The sequence below is a fragment of the Saimiri boliviensis genome, chromosome 7, assembly GCF_048565385.1.
Source record: "Saimiri boliviensis isolate mSaiBol1 chromosome 7, mSaiBol1.pri, whole genome shotgun sequence".
NCBI lineage: Eukaryota > Metazoa > Chordata > Mammalia > Primates > Cebidae > Saimiri > Saimiri boliviensis.
Genome location: NC_133455.1, coordinates 7,478,082 through 7,500,732, shown reverse-complemented (window position 1 = coordinate 7,500,732; position 22,651 = coordinate 7,478,082). Strand labels below are relative to the sequence as shown.

Here is a 22,651-nt window from a genome sequence, read left to right as displayed (position 1 = left end):
AAAAATATGTCTGTGACCCAGATACAGTCCCTGGTGCCTGTTTTTTAAACCTCTGGCCTATGTGTTGGGAGAAGGTTGAGGGCTGTGGCATAGTTATACTTCTGAGGGGTTAACTCACGTGTCCTCAGGGCTGGCTACGTAATTTGCAATGCTCAGGGTAAAATGAAAATTCAGCCCCTCGTTCCAAAATCAGGGAAAAAAAATACCATGAAAAGTATGAAAATATAAAGCCCTTTTCCTTCCTTCTGTGGCCTCTCTTTCAACTTGTCGTGGTGTTTTTACTTGCTATTTAAGGCCATTCTGAAAAAGAAAAATTAAAATCTTAAAGCATTAGTGTGAACTTTATCATTTATCTTTTTATTACGCTATATTGGTTTTAAATGCAAATATAAGATCAACGAACGCATATACAGAATCGTCGGTTAGACGATCCATATTTCATAGCTCGTGCGTGCATGGGTATATCCTTGTTACCAGGACAGTGGAAACGCGGCACAGAACTACCTCAGCACGTTTTCATCCCACCTCTTGATACTCCTATCGGATCTCTCACTTCGCCTCCTGGTGGGTGAGGACGGACTGAAAGGAGAGGAGCTAGGGGCTGTCCGATCTTTGCTGTTCCTTCCGTGTCATCCTTTCCAGCGTTTAGGTGGCTGATGAATACAGGAAGCAACAGGAGTAACAAAGGCTGACAGGGTTCCTTGGTTGGTGGCGTTTTGTAGAACATCTTTGCCTTTCTTCTGCGTTTGAAGCCAGCTCTGGTTCCAACGGGAAGCCTGGCTTCTCTGAGCTCTCAGTGCCTTGCTTAGTCGTCATGGATGCGACACGCTTACCGGTACTAGCTTTGAGTCTTGCTGAGCTCCATGCATAATGGATCCACTGGAGCCATGATGCTGATGGGGGCACTGTGAATGCTATATGCAAACAGTGCTGCAAGGAGCAGGCAGCAGACAAGCATATTGCACCTTTCTCCTCTGCTTCTGCACCACCTGTGACCATCTCATTAGATGTTGCAAAGCACAAGTTTAAAGATGCAAGTCTTAAGCATTTCAGAGGCGAAGAGCATGGCAGCACAGCATTAGGCAGAGCACAGTTCCTTCTGAGTGTGTGGCCCTGGCATGCACAGTGTGCGTGACGTGAAGCCAGTCCTAAGTCTACCTCTGTTTTGTCTCTGCCCACTGAGATTCCTTCTGAAGACTTGGGATCCTTAAGTGAACAGATTAGCCCTTCAGTGAATGTTGGTTTATTTTAGGCCCTGGGTTCAGAATCTCCCACTTGTGTTTTGAACACAGTATGTCAAACTGCAAAGGTAACACATTTCTGCAGGGTAATTGCTCACATGTCTGGTTTCTGACCCCAGGCATATTCCTGACTTTCCTTTTCAACACCCACAGTGTTGAGAGTAGTGCCAGCAGGAAGAAATCAGTACTGCCTTGGTGTAAATTGTTTTATGTGAAAAACAGAGATTTTTGTGTTGTTTCCTACCTAGAATTCTCTTGTTCTTTTTGTTGAAATGATCTCAGGATGAGTCTTTGAGGGACCAGCCCTACCCCTCCTATTTCAGCTAAAGCTGATTCTACTTCCAGGCTCCTGGGGAGGGGCACATGACCCTGGTGGAGCCAGTGAGAACAGGCATCCCCCTGGCCATAGTGATTTGTTCAGGCTGGGCAAATGCCTCATCATAGACAACGAGACGCACCGAGGGTTTCCCCTGTAATTTTGAAAAACAGACTTCCACTAGTTCTCACTGGATATTAGAAAGAGAATGTGAAGCTTGAAACTGCGATCTCACTGTGACACAGAGAATAAAGTCAGCTTCGTGGAAGACAGCGCAGGGTGATGGGTGAAAATGCATCTTAAAAAATTACTTTAAAATTTATTTTCAGCCAGATGCGGTGGCTCAGGCCTGTCATCCCAGCACTTTGGGAGGCAGAGGTAGGTGGATCACTTGAGGTCAGGAGTTTGAGACCAGCCTGGCCAACATGGTGAAAACCTGTCTCTACTAAAAATGAGCTGGGTGTGGTGGCAGGCGCCTGTACTCCCAGCTATTGGGGAGGCTGAGGCAAAAGAATCTCTTGAACCTGGGAGGGGGAGGTTGCGGTGAGCTGAGATCAGGCCAGTGCACTCCAGCCTGGGCAACAGAGCAAGACTCCCCCTCAAAAGAAAAAGGTTTATTTTCAGTACATGCCACTCTTTGGTACAGAGTGCTGTAAGTTTTTGGCAAATGCGTAGAGTGTGTAAGCATCAGCACGGCCAGGACACAGAAGAGCTCCATCACCCCTCTTCTAATTCCCTTGTTTTAAATTCTTGTAGTTAAACTCTTTCCAGCCACTTACGTGTGGCAGTCACTGATGTGTTCTTCATCCTTCTAGTTTGATTTTTTTCTAGAGTGTTACGTGAATGCACTTGAACTGCATGTGGCTTTCTGAGGTTGCTTTTTTTCGCTCAGCATAATGTATCTGGGACTTATCCATGATGCTGTGTGTCTGTCATCTGCTCCTCTTTACTGCCGAGTAGTGTTGCACTTAACACACGTGCCACGGCTTTTTAATCCACTCCCTCAAAGGATATTTGTGAAGATGCATGGTGATGACATTCCTTGACTGCTGAATCCAGCCAGACCTGAAGCCAGCCTATCCCTAGACTCTCCAGCTATGATGGACCTTAAATTCCAATTGTGTTTAGATTTGCATGGTTTGCACTCTTTCATTTCATTCTGGAAAATGAAAGACTCATTTTTGATTTCAGTAATGACCAGATGAAGGGAAAGCAAGTCTGAATTAGTGAGAAGGTCGCAGAGTTGCCACCTGTGACATTCCTATAAATGCAGTTGCACAATAACAAGTCACATCACCAGGTTACCTCATGGTGCGTCCCTGATGCACCTGGCAGCAAGTGACACCCCACTTGACACAGAGGGAAATTGAATCTCAGGAGGATGAAGTGACTTGCCTTGGTGCACAAATTGAACTGATGGAGACCCAGGGCTCCGGCCCAGCTGTCTCTCCGCCTCTCGTAAGCCTCTGCTGCTTCCCAATCAGACAGTGGTAGAGCTGTCAAGATTACTCAGTGAATTTTCCTCTCTTATTTAAACAATCTCCAAGGTGTCCAATTTAGAATAAATATAAGTGGAAATTAGAACAAGGTCATCAGAATTTCCTACTGTTTAACAGCTGATGGTGCCTACAGGAGGTCAACATTACTGTCACTAAGCGATCCATATAATCCATTTAATAACGCTCCCCCTGCATCTGGCACGCCACAGAAATCTCTCATGTTGGCTTAACAGCTCTTCACTTTTGTTTCTCTGAGTGTCTCTATCTCCTCACTTACACAAACACAGTTTACATTAAGGAAGTGCCATGCAATTTGTTTCCACTTTTTAGTACGGGCGGGATCACAGCTGTCCAAACCGTAAGCCCATACTATGTTGGTTTTGTTGGTGATCACTAGCTGCTGTAATGAATAAACTCATTGGAGTGGCTTGACATGAGAAAAGATCGTTTCTTGCTCACGCCTAGTGTGGGTGTCCACGTTCGGCAGGCAGCTTTCCTCGTGTGGAGATTCCAGGGCCTGCGCTCCTTCCGGCTCATGGCTTTGTCATGCCCAAGGCCTTTCGTGTTTCCTGCTTCTCACTGGCGGAAGCTAAAAGCTGCACGTTTTGGCTTTATTGTGCTATGTGACACTCCTGCTCCTATTTCTTTTTTTCTTTTTCTTCATTTTGAGATGGAGTTTTGCTGTTGTTGCCCAGGCTGGAGTGCAGTGGTGCGATCTCGACTCACTGCAACCTCTGCATCCCAGTTCAAGCGATTCTCCTGCCTCAGCCTCCTGAGTAGCTGAGACTACGGGCACCCACCACCATGCCTGGCTAATTTTTGTATTTTTTGTAGAGAGGGGGTTTCACCACATTGGCCAGGATGGTCTCGAACTCTTGACCTCGTGATCCGCCCACCTCGGCCTCCCAAAGTGCTGGGATTACAGGCATGAGCCACTGCTCCCAGCCACCGGCTTCTATTTTATTAGCAAGAACAAGTCTTGTGGCCATACGTGGATACAGGAGAGGCCAGGAAAGTCCCTGCCTGAGCAGCTGTATGCAATACGGTTGATGAAGTTTTTGATTCCCCACCCCTTGACAGGTGGCCACCTCACCCACAGGCCCAATAATGTCTTGTTGTCTAGGTTAAGGGCATTCTCCTTTCATTCCTATGCTCACATTTCCAGTGTTCTGTTCTATCCTGTCTTTCCCTGTTGGGCTGGGTTTGGGCTCATGCACACAGAGGCTTCCCATCCTCAAAGTCATGCATGCAGATGGTGAAACTGAAATAGTACAGAACAACTTTGAAAGAAAGGCCATAGTCTTCCGTTTCTCTGTATCCTTGATCTCCTTCCCCAAAGTCCACCACATCTAGCCATTTCTGTTGTTAGTTCTTCTGATGATAACTTCTATAATTATTCATCAACTTTGACTTCTTGAGTTCATAAATCTAGACAGCAGTGCTCTCTATATAAAAGAGGAGGATTTAGCTAATTTACACACCTTGTTCCCTTTTTTTACATTTGAATTGTTTTTACTTATTTGCATTAAAAATATCAACTTTATTGCATTGATTCATGTATTCTTTCAGCACACATTTATTTCCTACTCACTTTGGGCCAGGCACTCTGCCCTGTACTTCTCTCTCTCTTTTTTTTAATCACTTAGGATTGTGTTTGGCTGCAAGTAACAGAAACCCTGGCCACAGTAGCTTAGGTGAGTAGGGTTTTATCTTATTTTTCCTTTTATCCCATGCTGTGACCAGCTCTCTGTCTTCTTGCATTGTGTCCTCAGCATGTAACTTTGCTCCTCCTGGTTGCACAGTGGCTGCTCTATCTCCATCCCTCTCAGGACGCAGCACCAAAACACACGCTTGGATGCCTGACATTTCTCTGGAGGGTTTACTCAATGTCTTTAGAGAAGAGTTGTCTTCTTGAAGAGCTACTGGGCAGAAGTGTGAAGCATTCTGCCTTTTACTAAGGATGGGGGCATTGGAAGGAGGTCTGTCTGGAGTGGGTATCCCAGCTACAGAATCTAGTTACCCTCATTTTTTTGCAGCCCCACTTTTCACGCCTGTCCTCGCTGGATGTGCCGACGGGGAGCCAGGAGCCCCTCTGAGGTCCAATGGGCAGAGTAGCCCTCAGTCCTTGGCCACACATGCAGAGTGTGCCCGTCCCAGGTTTCCTCTGCTGTCCTGCCTGTTAACACATTTCATACACTTACTCTGTTTCTTAAATTTGTTGAAGTATTTTATTTGCAGATAGGCTTCCTCCACTTCTCTTGATAATAGGGTTTTTCCTTTTTGTGCTTTTATGCTTTTATTTCATTTGGGTTTCTGTGGTGGTGTGAGGGAATGAGTGTGCTCAGTCTGCTACTTAAAATTAAATTCCATATCTTTCTTTTTGAAGGAAGAATGTCAATATTTCTCTTAGATTGAATAAGCAGCACATGTTCATCCTAGAAAACTTGAAAACAACATAGAAAAATATGGCAGGAAGTTGAAAGGCATCCACAGTCTCAACGCGCAGATCCTCACCTCCAGCTAAAGTCCATTTGAGTTTTGGCCTGGGCAGCTTGACCATATGATTCTGAAGTTAACCTGGAAGATGAAAAGCAGGGAAGTCTGGCTAATAGGATTTTGATAAAGAACATAACCCCTCTGTATGCATTTGCTGGGGCTGCCATAACGAAGTACCACACACTGACCTTTTGGGCCACTTAAACAGCAGAAATTTATTTTCTCACAGTTCTGGAGGCCAGAAGTCCAAGACCAAGACGTCAACAGGTTTGGTCTCTTCTGAGGGCTCTCTTGGCTTGTAGATGGCCTCCTGCTTCCTGTGCCACCACATGGTCTTCCCTGCGTGTGTCCGTGCTCTAATTTCCTCTTCTTCTGAGGTTGCCAGTCCTATTGAATTGGGGGCTCCTGGCCCCATGTTGGCAAATATAGCAAGGATAGGCATGAAAAGGGCTGGAAGTAAGAGGAGTAACTAAATTCTGAAGATGGGACACCCTCTCCCCTCCAGGCAGACCTCCTTCCAATGTCCCCATCCTCAGTAAAAGGCAAAATGCCTTGGTAGTTCTCCCCAGTACCTCTTCCAAAAGGCAACTGCTCTCTAAAGACATTGAGTAAACCCTCCAGAGAAATGTCAGGCATCCACGTGTGGTGTTGGTGCTGAGTCCTGAGAGAGACGGAGATACAGCAGCCACTGTGCAACCAGGAGGAGCAAAGGTACATGCTCTATGGGGACACAATGCAAGAAGACAGAGGAGCTAGCTACAGCATGGGATAAAATATTTGCCCACACCAATGACCTTATTTTAACTATATTGCTTCTTGAAAGACCCTATCCCAAAATACAGTCACATTCTGAGGTGCCCCGGGTTAGGACTGGAACATATGAATTGGGGAGGAGGTACGATTCAGTCCATAACCTCCTACATAGTAAATTATGTTGGAAATCCACATTAATGTCAGCTACAATGTATTGGTATGAGTATAGTCACAGAGCAAAGAAGCTAAATAAATAGACTTGAGCATGTATTAGGTTTTAGCAACATAATCAGAAAACACTAGAAATCACTGGCAGAGAGGTAAGTTATACAAATGCAGTTTGGAGAAAGTGGATAGCTATTTGGGAAAGCAGATTCTAAGATCAAGCCTGAGGCACATACCAGAAATGAATGAAAAGAGCGGGTGTAAGTGGGTGTTAGTGAACTGGAGAATAGTGGAGAATGTGTGTGCACCCTGACACAAGACGTTCAAATTCAATTAAAATAAACCCAAACCGTGAAGTCAAATAAAATCTTTCTACTGGCCGAATTCAGTGCATGCTAATGGTCAACTTCTATCAGATTCTCACTTCACATTATACACTGGTAGAGATTTCAGGTGGATTCAAGAATTAAATGTAAAGACACATCCATCTAGACATGCACATGCACACAAACCAAGCAAAAGTGTAGGTAGTGTCTCTTTGATCTTGGGATATGGAGGAGGACTTGCTCAGCATAATCCAGTAGTGGAAATTATGAAAGAAAAGGTTGATATTCTTTGTTAGCTTTCAAATTGTGTGCATTTCCCTTCAACTGTTTCTGTAAAATATTTGTAGCCCCAGAATGTAATCTCACGTGCTCTGGCACTTGACTCTTTCTAAAAGCCTTGCTTGGTTTGGGAAGAAAGCACATTCAGGAGGAGAGTGTACAATGTCGGGTGTTCTAGAATCACATTCTGGATTTTCTTTTCGTAGTAAGCTAGACCATCCCGAAGCTGTCAGCGGTCTTGGCACACACCCCTGGGTCCTCTGGAAAACTGCTTTTGCTTCCTTGTCCATAGCTGTATAGTCCCATCTCACATGGAGCCCACCTGAGGCAGCAAGCTCACAGTGTACTGTGGGAATGGGGTCGTGCCCCACAGGCGCCAGTTGGGAGCACTCACCAGAGGAACTTCTCTTAGAGCCAGGACAAGCTTTGCTTCTTGCTTTCATTTTATGGACAGTGTCCAAATAGTGACCTAATCTTGTGCTTTGAGAGCTGGGCAATTTAGAGCCACACTTTCACTTCCTTTAGTCCCTGATTACACTCTTACAATGCAGATTTTGCTTGCTGGAGCTTTCCTCTGGCAGCAGAACACAGTGGCTAATAGTGAGAACTCTGCCTGGAGCTAAACTGCCTGGGTCAAATTCCACCTCCGCCACTTACTGGCTACGGATCTTAGGCAGGTCACGCAGCTGCTCTGTGCCTCAGTTTCTCACGCATGAGTGGGGGTAAAAATGAAATCCTCATAGTCAAAAGGTTACCAAAGTTAAAATAATACCTATAAAATGCTCGATCTATTACAAGGATTAAGTAAATGATGACTTAGTGATGATAACGATTTTAATACCTGCAAAATGCTTAGTATATAAAAATGGCGATGATAATGATGATTCTATTCTTGTTTTCCCTTTGCCCTCATTTTAAAGTATTTTATCTTTTTGTAATTTATAAAGTTGTCTCTAATCTTTTACGGACTTGCTGGCACACGATCCAAGACTTGCCCTCAAGGGTGGCTCTCCTCGCTCTGACTATTCATTTTTATGAGTGCACACAAAGCACCTACTGTGTACTCAGTAGTGTCCATGAGCTTTTCTCTACTGCTTTTCATTTGAATCATCTAGCAAACATAGAAAAAAAAAAAACTGGGCTCCACTTGAGCCTATCTGAAGAAACTCTGAGAGGGCAGGGCCTAAGTATAATGTATATATTCACTGTGCATCCAGGGTTGAGAATCCTCGTGTTAGAGAATACAGAGGTAGTTGATAATGTAGCATTTTGTCTCAAAGGAGCTTACTTTTCTGGAAAGATAAATTAGGGGTCTACTTCCCCTGAATCCCATGATCCCATATTTTGAGATATCTCACTATCAATCTTCCCTTTACCTTCACTCAAATGTGTCCAAACTAAATTTCTTCTCTTCCTCCCTCAGACCTGCTGTCATGCCTGTATTTTTAACTTTGTTGGTAGGTTTGCAAACTATGATACCTAGGTGTTTTCATGATACCTATAGCCATTCTGCAGACTCCGATAGAGACAAGCCACTCTGGATTCTGGGTTTTTATCCAAGATTCTCACTTTTTAGGTTTTTAGCTTACACGTCTCTAGGATCTTCATGTATTCTTCTGGACCAAGAAGGAATTATGGATCATTCTGAAGTTCTGGGAATAAGAATTCTCCCTTTCTTCAACTTCTTTAATGTGAGGCTGTACAGAGATGGTTAGCAAGTGCACATCATTGAGCAAGTTTCCAGGATTTCTGTCCTGCCATCATCATTTACTAACTGTGTAATTTAACTGCCCTCAGCCCGTGCCTCAGTTTCTTCCTCTGTTAAATGAGATGTGCCAGTTAGCACGTTATAGGCTCGAAGTTTTAAACTTTCTCTTCTGTTCTCTGGTGTGTGGTGCTGGGGGTGGTCTCTGCAAACCCACCCTTGGTCAGCTGTTCCTTCTTAGGCCCTGCCAATGAGGGAGGATAGAAGCTACTGCAAGGCTGGAGGTGGGAGCAGGGACCTACCTGCTTCTTCCTTTTGTTCTGGGTCTGATTCCTCTCCACTTCCTGTCTCTCCCTGTCCACTTCCTGTCTTTCCCTGTCTGCTTCTGTTTGCTCCTGCTGGCTTCCTATTTGCCCTCTATCTGCTTCCTGTCTTCTTCATATCTACTTCCTGTTCCTGTGAGCCCCAGGTTGGCCAAGCAGGGCTGCCCAGCTTGAGGGTTGAGAAGACTCTTGGAACAAAAGGCAAGCATCACTCCTGGCTGCTACCTCCTGCCTGATGACTGGCTGGCACTGGTGGCCTCATGCTTGCCTGCCTATGGGATCTCTTCTTCTTTCCCAGGCCATGATGTGTTTTATGCAGTTGAGAAAAGTGGAGACTCACCTGACTTCTTACATCTTGATTTTATACTGGTGGCTTTGGAATTCAGTAGTCAAGTATTTGCTACCTTTCTTGGTTCTATAGTGAATGAATCGTGTTTCAAATGCTGAGTTGTGGAAGGATCTGCTCCCTAGGCTACAATAAAGGGATACAGCTGGGGTTAGGAGCAAACCGAATGGGAATTTACATGATCATTCCACCACAGCTGTTATTAATGAATGAATAACCATCTTAATCCAAGAGCATTTGGCCTAAATTGTTGCATAGACCGTTCCTTCTGAGGCTCTGGGATATGTAAGGTGGTTTATAGGTAGTAATGTTTTTCCATCTTTATTACTGTCTTAAAGGTAGGGATCACTGGCTGTTTTGCTAGCAGCTGGGTTGAGATGCTCTGGGTGAGCTATACCTATTTTCCTTCTCTACCTGAGAATCCAGGCTGGTAACAGTTACCTGGGATGGGAGATGCAGTCACCTGTGACTATGGAGCAATGAAAGCCTCACTGGGTGTACAGGGATTGCATCCATGAACCTGGCCTTGTGAGCATTAAACTTTGGCTCCATCAGATGACTTCCAAATGGTTAACTCCTTGGCCTAATTGTAGAACTGCTGGGCCAGGTAGGCCCTCAGGTAATACAAGAAAGTGGAAAACCTTTGGAATTCGACAGAGCTGGTTTGAATTCTAATGCTGACCATGTCCAAATTGCTTAATTTCTCTGTGCCTCAACTTCATCATTTTTTAAAAAGGGTCTAACACAACTTATGTTACAGCTGCTATGATAATCAACTGGCATGACTGGAAATATGCTGAGGTGTGTAGGCCTGTAAATGGTGTGAATCTCCCTTTAAGCTGTATTTTCTCCTTCTACTTGAGAATTGCAGCTCTTTGCTTGGCAAACATTGCTGCCAGCTTAGTGACCACAGTGATGTGATATTTGAGGAGGACATGAATGGAGTGATAGTGTGATGGGCAAATGCTGTGTTAATAAAAACAGTATCTATTAACAACCCTGGGAAGAAGCCAGAGAGAAGCTCAGAAGGAACACAGAGAGATTTATTCTCTCAAGCGTTAAACCAAGGCAGTCTTAATTGATGGACATTCATTCAGCAAATATCTAATTTCTTCTGCTAGGTACTGGAGATTGTGCCGTAACTGAACATAAAGCCCCTTCTCTCATGGTATCTGAATTTTAGTAGACAGAATGGACAGTAAACAGGCAAACGAGGAAAAATACAAAGGCTAATTTCAGATTGTGATAGTGGCTTTGAAGGAATATAACAGGATGGAGTGATGAGTGACTGGATATTGTAATCACACTTTAGTCAAGAAAACAGAAATCACCTAGTTACTTCAACAGAGGGAATTTCATAAAGGGAACTAGTTATTCAGGTGCTGGAAAATCTGAGAAACCAAACTGGACATGATAAAGTACCATCTGGGGATGGGAAACTTATTTAGAAATTAAGAACAGCAGGAGCGGGAAGCTGTTGTCATCTTTTGGGCTAGAGGGAAAAGAGGAAGAGAGTAGGCTATTAAAACCCAGAAGCTGCTGCTGGATTAGGCATTAGAAACTGCTAGAGAGAGCTGGGACCGTGGTGGGGCTTTATAGGGAGTTAGAACCACACAGAGGAGATGCAGTTTCTGACAGTGAAAACTGCAGGGAGGAGACACAGGGGGAAATACCCGGGGTTCTCCCCTCTTTCTGCCCTCCAGTCTTCTATCAGAGCTTTTGATTGGCTGAACACAGGCAGAAGAAGCAGGGAGCAAGGGAGCTTGGGAAATGGAGTTCCCTGCATGGCTATAATACAATGCAGGGAACTACACTGGCATGAGTGGAATGGCTAGAGTTGTTGCTCAGCTCAGAGATGGTCTCTCGGAGCTAAGAAATCCAGACAAGAAGGAGTCTTCTCTGCTCACATGTGGATGATGAGCTTCCCCAGCAAGTGTAAGTAAGGGCAATGAGAAAGATGTGAAAACAGCACCGAGTGGAGCTGGGGAAATTGATGGGAGAACTCTGGGGGGAAAAGAGCATGGAAGGTTTTCTAGCCCGTTCCTCTGCTGCCAGAGATGACGTTTACTGCACTACCCTGAACTAATATTAATGCTGACAAAGGCCTCCTTCTAGCTCCTGGCCTCCGTGACCAGGAAATCAGTAAAGGTTGTGGTTATTCCCACGGTACCCAGTGGGTGGTGAATTGTCAGCTTTAGTCAGGGCCACATTAGCAGACTAGTAAGGAGTTTCTCTTGCTGGTGTTTTTCAAAAGCCTGGTCACCTGGCCACCTGGCCCACTGGAAAAAGCTTTCTGTGCCTGGCTCTCTATGTCTGAGTTGTTTTGTATGAATTAGAGGAGACTCAGCCTCAGAAATGTCATGGGCCTGTACCCTAAGTGGGTCACCAGTAGTCACAAGACTGTCGTCTTCTATACATGACTGGAGGTAGTAATGAAAGGGGCTGATTTCTGAGTTTGTTCCTTGTTGTAGCAGGTTCACATTTTACCGTCTTGGGGTTCAGGACTTCATGTCCCACCAGTCCTAAGATCCATGTGCAGGAACATTTTTTGTGTGCTAAGCACAGCAGTGACATCCACTCAATTTGGGTCACAGGGTCCCCACCAGGATTCCTGGCACTCTGAGTTGCTTCATTCTAGGAGTAACATTATTAATCTCCTCCCCTCTCTTCCTCCTGAGTCTGTCTTTAGGGCTTCTTTGGAGACATCTGCCATTGGTATTTTGAGTCGGAGCATTCTTCAGCCAACAGAGCTTCTCTCTGGTGCACCTTGGGTCCTCTCTGCACCTGAACTTTGTTCTTGCCTCATAAGGAGGGCAGTGATGAGAAGTTCTTTTAAGCTGGGCCTCATTGCTCCTTTCTCATTTCCTGCTCTCAGGGCCCACCTCATTCTGTCCAGTGGTAAATAGCTCTCTAGGAAATCGGCAGACTGAATAGGGCCTCATTTCACATTCAGAACGCGGGCCACATGCTCTACCTGCCAATGGGAAAAAGCATGGTGTTTCTATGTGACATTTTGGGATTAAAGGGAAGAGTGTTAGTTTTTCAGTGTATTTCTCAGGACACAGTCCCATGGCTTCATAAAATCCTCCTAAATTCAGGTATTATATATTTTGTTGCAATCTGGTTTGAGAACAGAATAAGGCCCTGGCAGCTGACATTTATGGCTTTCCATATACACTTTCAGACAAAATTTGTATTGCATTTTGCTTGAGTTATGGTGGGACAGGAGTGTAAACCTTACACTGCTATTTCAGATCAAATGGAGGCTTTGGCTGCAATAAAGAAGAGAAGGTGCAGCTTTACATTTCTTGTAAACCAATTTTTGAGAGGTGTAAAATACCTACATAAAAGATGAAGAAAACAATAAACCAATCTACAGTGCAAACAGAGCATATTAAAGTTTGCATTTATTTTAATTTCCTTTTGCAAATCCGTAAATAAGTCAGAACTTAAGCCTTACCTTGGATTCCTCCTAAATTTTAGGAGAAGTAAAATTCAAGCCACTCACTTCCAAGCCTGGTGGGCTGGGGGCCTTGTTAGCCCAGCTGAGAGAGATCGTCATGCTTCACAAGCCAGGTGTTCCCTGCTGAGTGTGTTCCTGTTGCCAACTAATTTACAAGCAAATTCACCTGGAATTTAACTTCCTGGTTTAGAGAAGGGAAATCAACCAACGACAGAAAGAACTAATTTAAATTTCATCTGGAGCGGTGCTTCTGCATTGCTTGACATTGTCAAAATACAGATTGCCCCTTGGTGGCGGCAGCCGCTAAAACTTTCCTTTAGATGAGGCTAATTCTTCAAATCATGCCTCCCTCCTCTATCTTTTGATCTAAATCCTGCCCAGCCTATACGGACATTATTCTGGAGGAAACTTGGGTCTATACTACGGAAGGGAATATATTGTGTGTTTAAATATATTCGAGATAATTTCAATGAAGTTTTGAGGTCATTTTCCATTAACCTACTGTAAGTGTTTTCTCATGACGCTACAGATTTGTTGAAATCATGGTTTTGATGGCGGTTTAATGTTGCACACATAGTGTGGCTTAAATAACTTCTTTAATCATTTCCTTAATGACGGGTTTTGGACAGCTTCCGGTGTGTTGCTGTTATAAATCATGCATGCTCGTGATGAATCTACCTGCACATTAATCTCCTTCCTGACCTCTTGATTATTTCCTTAGAACAAATTCCTAGGTGAATTCCTGAGATGGGCATTTTTTAGGATCTTAATGCCCAACTTCCTAATTGCTTTCTGAATGCTAGCTGTGCCCTCCGGAGCTTCCGATTGGCTGAACACAGTTTGCTAGTTCCTTGGAGGCAGAAATCATGACTGCATTGTCCCTGTAATGTTTTTACATGCCACAATACGGGAGAGATAAGTGAATAATAAGTATATTTAGATAAGTAATTGGAGGAATAAGTAATTACCCTCTGTAGTAGTGACTCTGACAAGGGACTGGCCATGTTGATGACACTTGAGGAGAACTTGCTTCCTGAACGCCTTCTGAGAAAAAGGCTGTATCGGCCCCTTCCTGGGCTGTATCTTTTTTCACAATCTACTAATTACAATTTTGTCACCCTCTAGAAAAGGAAAGCTCACAAGGACAGCCCCAAACAGGCCAAAAAGTCTTTAAATCAATAGAAGCTGTATTTTGCAGAATTTGTAACGGCTGCAGAAAAACATGTCACCAGGAGCCAGAGTCAATGGAGTGGGATTTATCTGCTGTTTCCTCCTCTAGGGTGTCTAAGATGCACTTTTAAGCCCTACCGTCAGGTTCCGTTTCTTCTTGCATTGGATAGAAAACCGGACTCCAGTGGTGGAGGTTTATTTCAGGGCAAGAGGAAAAAAAAAAAATTTCTATCCTTGGCCTGATTTGCTGACCCTGGTTCCTGGTGGGCTTTCTTCACTTTGAACAAGCTTGTTGGGTCTTTGCTGTCTGTGTTTTCCCATTTGAAAGAAACATGCTAAGAAACACACATACACATATATACTCACATGCACATGTTTATGCACATGTTTTGTGTGTTTTAATTAACAAAATAATACATGGTGGTAACAAAATACAGTAGAAATGTGAATGGTAAAAAACAAAAACTTTCTCTTTTGGGTTCTGTACACACCCAAACATAAATATATACATTTACATATACATGTAGAATTTAAAAAATTTACCAGATAGGATCAAATATGACACATTTGATTTTTTTTTTTTTTTTTCGAAGACAGTCTTGCTCTGTTGCCAGCCTGGAGTGCAGTGGCCCGATCTCAGCTCACTGCAACCTCTGCCTCCCAGGTTCAAGCAATTCTTCTGCCTCAGTCTCCCGAGTAGCTGGGATGACGGGTGCATGCCACCACACCAGGCTGGGGTTTTTTGTATTTTTAGTAGAGATGGGGTTTAGTACAGACAGGGTTGCCCAGGCTGGTCTTGAACTCCTGAGCTCAGGCAATCTGCCCGCCTCGGTCTCCCAAAGTGCTAGGATTACAGGCATGAGCTACTGTGCCCAGCCTGATTCTTTTTTATACTTAATTTGTTTTTTATCCTTAATGACATATTGTGGGCATCTTTTAGAGTATGTTTATATTAGCTCTACCTCATTTAAAAAAATAGTTTCATATTATTGCACTGTAAAATGATTAATTTCCTATTGATCAACTTATGGAATATGTATTAAAATAATATAGAGTAATAATAATTGTAGGTAAATATTGAAAGCACATTTCTGTGTGCCAGCATTGTTCTAAGTGCTCCATTTTTTTTCTTGAGACAGGATTTTGCTCTATCACCTAGGCTGGAGTGCAGTGGTGCAGTCTCGGCTCACTGTAATCTCAGCTCACTGTAATCCCCATCTCTTGGGTTCAAGATCTTCTTGCCTCAGCCTCCCAAGTAGAGACTATAGGCATGTGCCACCATGCCTGGATAATTTTGTGTGTAGTTTTTTTTTTTTATAGAGATGGGGTCTCACTATTTTGCCCAGTCTGGTTTTAAACTCTTGGAATCAAGCTATCCACCTGATTTGGACTCCCAACATGTGGGGATTACAGGTGTGAGCCACCAAACCTGGCTGTGCTTTGTATTTATTGACTCATTAATCCTTCCAGCCACCCAGTAAGGTACAATTCATGTTTATGTCCTACTTTATATGAGGACATTTGTGGTACAGAGAGGCTAAGTAACTTGCCCAAGATTGCTCAGTTAGGAAGTGGCAAAACCAGGATTCAAATTCAGCCACCTGGCTCAGCACATATGCTCTTAAATTTGTTTGTTTGCGATTCTAAATGAATGTCCTTGTAGATAAACCTTTGTGCATTCTCGTTGGTATTTCAGAAGGAGAGATTTCTAGAAATGGGAACACTGAGCTTCAGTCTCTTTTCAGTAAGAATTACAGAGGTGTCATCATGTCCACATAGATGTCACTTATAGAAGCGATAGAGAGCAGCATGAGTATCAAAGTAATAAGATACTACCATGTCACATGCAATGGTGCAATGCCTGATGGGTAGACTTGGTGGGTATCTGGGGTGAAGGAACAACGATGCCCATGATCTTTTGAGGTTCTGGTTTTGCACAAACAGCAGAAGCAATGTTTTCCCTTTAGAGAATTAACTCTAAATAACCCAGGGCTATTGGATTGGTGGTAAATGGGGTTCCTTCCCACTCTGTGCCGTCTTTTTGGGAAGATCCTGAGGACCGAGCTTTATGTAATGACAAGGCTTTCACTGCGATGGGACCTGGGAGAGAAACAGTGGCCAGTGGGTGGTTTGTTGGGAAGATGGGTGGAGACTGCACTGCGTTCATTTCATTACATCTCAGAACACGGTGTTACTCTTTTGCTTTCCTTTCTTGTGCAGTGACGGAGAGTCGAGGGATTGTGGATAGCCTGCAGAAGTTCTCCTCGCTCCCGGCTTACCTCCCCTCGAGCTTGCACATCTCCAACGCAGAGGAGTCCTTCTTCCTTAAAGAAGCCAACCAAGATCTCACGAGGAACGCCAGCCTGCAGGCCCGGGTGGAGCCATTCTTCATCTACCGAGCCAGGACACCCCCTATTATCAATGCCAGCTATGGCCCGTTTTCCGTGGAGAAGGTGATCCCGCAGGAGCTCTTGCTGACACCCACAGCCTTTGGAAACATGGACAAGTTTCCCTTCAACTGGAAATTGAAATCCCACATCCTCGACAGCTCCATCTACTCCAACAGACCCAAAGTGCAGACCTTGTTTTATGTCACTGGCATGGGCTGGGATGACAGCGATCTTACTGAAGATCTACCCTGTGTCAAGATGTTTGCTTTCCCCGAGGCCAGGGAAGTGGCAGCCAGCTGTCGGCTGCAGGGGGCCCCGGGGCTGTGTGTGGCTGAGCTGGAGCTGCTGCCCGAGTGGTTCAGCTCAGGCCTGGACCTGGAGCCAGAGGAGGAGATCCCAGCCCTGCTGGGGGGAACCGCGATGGAGCTGTTCTTCACGCTTTACCCAGCCGACAAGGCTGGCCAGTGTCCTCTGGAGGAGGAAGGCAAGTGGGAGAACAACATCCACGCGGGCCTGGAGAGCCCCCAGCAAGCATTTCCAGCCCGAGAGAGGATTGGGAGCGTGGTTGTCTACCCAACCCAGGATGATCTGAAGTGGTCCCTGGTGAGCTTGGATGAGAACGTCGTCATCTCGGTACCCCTGAATCTGGTCCGGGAAGGGGACACGGCCACCTTTTTGGTCTCTCTGACCAGTAGCTCTGTGGCAGACCAGTTCACTCTTAGGTAAGAGGCTTTGCCAGGTGGGATGGAACAGAAACCAACTCTTAGTAACCAATGAATTGTCAATTAATGAAATGGGTGTTGATCATTTGCTGAGTATGGTCAAAAGTAAGTGCAGCTGGACATTAGTTAAAGTGAAAACAGATTTTACTCAGTAACTCTGGACAGTAGGGAAAGAGTTGAGCTTCATTACAATTTGTGCAGAGGTGATTTGTGTGTTTTAAAGGGAGAATGAAGGATGGGGAAGAGTGGAGTCTCCACAGAGCCAGAAAAGCGACATAGTACAAAGGGTTGGGCAGCGTAAATGCAATGAGGCTAGCTGTGTCTGCTGGCTGGCAGTTATCAGAGTTAAGATTTACCCTCCCACAGAGGCTGGGAGACAGAGGCCCTGTCCTTCCTGCTGATTCTGTTTCAGAAGAATGGGTCTCAGGTGCTTGGGAGAGATGCTTCTTAGTTGCAAGAGACAGATATTTACAATTGTAAGCCCTTTCTTGTAGATGCTGTAGGAAAGGGAGGTCGGGGGAGGGGGTATATCATCAGGTGTACCTTGGCTGGAACAAACAGGAAGCCCCCTGGCCTTGCTGAGCTTTCTTAAGCAGGTACTCTGAGAGGTGCAGACGTGATCCTAGGGACACAGCCTTATGCTGCTAGAAGCCATGCTAGAGTTTGGTCAAGTTTCTTAGTGCGGGGGTTTGGATGGAGTTGCCATGTGCTGAGAGTTCTGCAGTTTTCAGTATCCTGTGTAGTGAGAGATTCAAAACGTGAAATAGAGACCCACACAAGATAATAGACCAGGGGTCAGAAAATTTCTTGAAAGGGTCACATGGTAAATAGGCATCATGGGCCATGTAGTCTCTCTAGTGATTCGACTCTGCTGTTGCAGCATGCAAGCAGTCATAAATGAATGGGCGTGGCTGGGTTCCAATAAAACTTCAGTTACAAAAACAGAGGACTGAATTTAGCCCAGGGGTCATGGTTTGCCAAGCCCTGCAATATATGATCATGTTGAAGCTTGAGTAGTAGAGACCATAAAGTCTACAGGAATTCATGGATGAGAGTTGTGTGTGTTGCTATGGACAGAGAATGTTTCATTTTGAGCTCGATCTTGAAGGATGGGTGGAATTTGGGGGCAGAGAAAGAAACAGTTCGAAATTGGGGGAACAAAGTTCAGTCAAGAGACTGAGACAACATAAGTATATTAAAAGCAAGAATTTAATATAAAGAACTGTTAACTATTTATAAAGAAATGTTAACTAGGTAATTGAGAAGTCAAGAAGGCAATACTGAGGTACTAGGGAAGAGGCAGCTGCAGAAAGCAGCTATCATCCCTCCAGCTGGGAGAATAAGGAAAGATGTTAAAAGTTTCAAAAATTTGGAGCTTGGAGCAGGGATCCTGCAGAGCAGAAACTGAAACCCCTGAGAAGAGGGTACAGGTTGTGCTGGTGTCACCAGGGCTAGGAGTCCTAACACTGGTTCTTCAATAGTTGGAGATACTGCAGACTGGATTTATCTTCCATTGTGGAAGTGAATTGCCGCTGCTGCCATGAATCAGCAAGGCTGGGTGCCATTCATCAGAACAAGAAGCAAATAGGAAGCCAATGGAAAGAGGAAAATTCCTTCTCCCACCTTCCACCTGCCAGCCTCCTTCTAGCACCCCCTATTGACAGAATAAAACAGGGATCCTGCTGGCATCTATATTTTCTGAAAGCCCCCCAAGTAAATCTGTTGTGAAACCAGGATTAAATACAACTGTTCTGAGGGCAGAGTTCTAGACTGTGAGAATCAAGTGCTTCTTCTTCAGGAGGCTTTAAAAGCTCTCACATGATAGTCGGATCCTATCCCTACCCTGTTTGATGTGTCAGGCAGAATCCTACAATGCTGCATGTCGGTGGAAACCTTGTAAATGAATTTCAACTAATAAATATATGAAAAGGCTTTCCAAGACAATTTCTTTCTCAGCAGTAAAGAATTCTTTGTTAAAAAGAGTCAGCAGCCTCTATCTGAATTATGAAGATTTGGTTTTAGGATAGCTAAAAGTAGGAGACTTCTATTTTGTTGTTTCATTTTTTTTTTTTTGAGATAGAGTCTTGCTCTGTTGCCCAGGCTGGAGTGCAGTGGCACGATCTCGGTTCACTGCAACCTCTGCTTCCAGGGTTCAAGTGATTCTCCTGCCTCAACCTCTCGAGTAGCTGGGACTACAGGCATGCACCACCACACCCAGCTAATTTTTATATTTTTAGTAGAGATAGAGTTTCACCATATTCGTCAGGCTGGTCTTGAACTCCTGACCTTGTGATCTGCCTGCCTTGGCTTCCCAAAGTGCTGGGATTAGAGGTGTGAGCCACTGCTCCCAGCCAAGTAGGGGACTTTTATGTGCTGGGGGGACAAGCCTGTCTTTTCCTGATTTTGCTCTAAAAAATATCTGGATATCTGTAGGAGACAGTGGTGGCTTTGCCATATGCCAGATGTGTGCCCTTGGGCAAGTTACTTAACCTCTCTGGACCTTAATTTCCTCGTTGGTATGATAGGGATAATGATGAGATCTGTCTCCTGGGGTGGTGGTAAAGATTGAATAAGTTATAAAGTTCTTAGAACAATGTCTGGCAAATTTTGATTCCTCAGTGAATGTTAGCCTGTGGTTGTTTCTCTGGAACTCAGGAACTGGGCATATACATTCCAACATAAGCAAGCTCTGCCTTCCAGATACAAAGGAGAAGTGGGGAATTCATTGTGAGTCCAGTGTGGTCCTGATCCTGACTGAGGCCTGATCATTTTTGGAGTTGCATTTGTTCAGATGCCTGCCAACAGGATTCCAAGCCTCTTGCAGATCCCAAGTGGGTTTTGTAGCCTGGAAGAAGCCAATATTCTATTTGGAGTCTTTTGATTTAGCCTTTGGCTGTTACTAATTCAAAACTTGGTATAGACTGGAAGGGGTGGTGTGGTCTAAAACAACTTCTTGGCTCTCATAGAAACTAGAGAAGCCTGAAATCCAACCGCAGAGAGATTATTTTAATATAAGGCAGTGTCATATGCTTGCTGTAGACCAAGAATGGCCGAGGGATGGCTTCACTGGCCCTGCCTTTCAGCACTCCCTCTGCCATGGCAGACATTACCAATCAACTGCAGCACTTCAGCACATCCTCTGCCACAGCAGACGTAACCAATCAACTGTAGCACTTCAGCACTCCCTCTGCCATGGAAAACATTTAGCCTGCCCCTTCAGGCAGCCCCTATCACTGCTGTGGGAACTAGAACATAAGACTGAACTTATTTGCTACTCCTGATATAGAGAAAATATTTTGGATGGGAAGTTGGAGGAAAAGGAGGGCAGATGGTCTGGCGGTCAGCAAAGCCTTGGAGTCTGGCTAGGAAAGGTATTTCAGGCCAGGCAGTGACATACACAGCATTAGCTAACACTCACTGAGACTTAGAATGGCTCAGCCTATGTGGTAAGTTCATTACATGAATTAACTCATTAAACTCTGTCAACAAACAACTCAAAAAGGCAAATACTATTATTATTCCCATTTTTTTGAGGCACTGAGAGGTTAAATAGCTTACCTTGGGTCACACAGGTAGGGAGTGGTTGGTGTGAACCCTGGTGATCTGGCCCTACAGCTTGTGCCCTTCGTCCCTACAGCTCACTGCCTCTAACAGACAAGGAGGGACACCAGCTGCATCCCCAGCTGTGTGTGGCCCAGTCAGGCCAGAGCTACAGGTTAATAATTTAGGGAAGAGGAGATTCATTTAGGGATGAGACTGGAAGAGGACCCAACATCCAGACTGTAGAAAGCCTTAGAGTGTTATCTTGATGGTAATTAGAAACCTCTCAAATAGTTTTCTTTTTTCCCCAAAGAAGTTAATTTTAGAGCTGAAATGGACTTTAACTCTGACTTGGCCTTGAAAAATCAAGCAACGAACTGTCAGCCTCCTAGAAACAGCATCCCTGGGGCCTTTGGAATTCGGATAGTGAGTCTGCAGCCCCCCAGCAGCTTCTTCCTTTAGGGAACCCATTAGGATTTTAGATTCTTACTTGGCCTTTGGAGTGAAAGAGATGGAGACGGAGATGGAGAGGGAGAGGAACAGAGGAGGCAGTCCAGCCAAAGGACGTTTCCAAATCTTTGTTTAAACTTTAGTTGTGGGGCCTTGATACTTACCTAAAGGGAAAACGTCTACTCAACCGTTTGTAAAACTGGTGGCAGTAGCCAAATTCAGCTCATAGATGTGTGCCTTATTTAGCCCACCTGATATTCTTTAAAATATTTAAGAGAGTTACCAACTTCTAACCATTGGGAGATTTTATACACCATTTTCTTTGAAAATTTTAAAGGTTTAGCAACTTAGCACTAGCTGGTTGTAGTTAAACCCCTTTAGATGCATCATAAATTGTCTAGTTCACCCCAGTCTCTACTACTCCCTTTTGTCTCACACCTGGTCCATTTCACTCACATATGTCACCCATCTGGCTTCTGAGGGTATTTGAATTTTGAAACCCTGATTCAGTACCAGTATAAAAAAGGCTGCAGTGCTAACAAGGGAGTTTGGATTTGAATCTATAGAAGCAGGCATTGCCAATTCATTCATGGTGTGTGTTTGTGGGAGTCAGAAGTGACCAGTGGGTGCATCGCAGGGAGTGAAACCACCCTCCGTTATTGCTGGTGCTATGCAGTGAATTAGTTAACTTCATGTAGAGCACTTAGAGTGCCTGGCACACTCTGGGTACTCCAATACTCTGATATGCTGTAATTAATATGTATTAATTGACACTGTTAATTCATACTTTTAAATTATCGTGTGTACTTGTCCTGGGTTCTGCGTTTATCCTTTCTATGCATTCCCTCACTGTGTTATCACAGCCAGCATACAAGGTAAGGACTAGTCACATCCATGCTTTAGATATGGAAACTGCAACTCTGAAAGGTGAGCAGTTACCTGTCTGAAGTCATGCATTGGCGAAGTGCTGGAATTGCAATACGGGCCTGCACGTGTGAGTTGAGAGCCCCCACTTTAAACCACTCTTCTGGACTCTTCTGCTTATCTGGATGGGGACTGATCTTTATTCGCTATTAAAGCTCTCTGGGTCAGCATTTAGATTACTTTTTAAGCTTTATTTGGTGGCCGGAGAAAAATGCATTGAAATTGTGGAAATAAATGAAGACCACTCAAAGGAGAACAAACAGAGGAATATTTGCTGAGAGCTTATCGTGTCAGTGGGGGTTGGCCACCAGCATTTGCATTGGCAGAGACTCAAAGGCAGGCAGAGGAGTGAGAATGCTTCAGGTATACTTGAGTTGGAGGGTTTTGGCTGGAGGCAGGGTAGCTAGAAACAGGAATCTTATGTGATGGGCTTGGAAGCACATTTGACTTTCTCTGGTTGGCCCTGAGTTGGAAGCAGAGGCAGAAAAGAGAAGAGCTGGGAGTTGTTGACCAGGTTCTGGTTATTCTAGGCTGATTGCTACA

At 44.5% G+C, this 22,651-nt stretch overlaps 1 protein-coding gene across 1 annotated transcript in view; it reads left to right on the top strand.

Annotated features, from left to right (window-relative positions):
- TMEM132B (transmembrane protein 132B) overlaps window positions 1-22,651 on the top strand; it is a 484,193-nt gene that overhangs the window by 155,280 nt on the left and 306,262 nt on the right. The window contains exon 2 of the mRNA XM_010347677.3: window positions 16,303-17,194. Coding sequence (XP_010345979.2) covers window positions 16,303-17,194 — 892 coding nt within the window. The remainder of the gene's footprint in view (window positions 1-16,302; window positions 17,195-22,651) is intronic.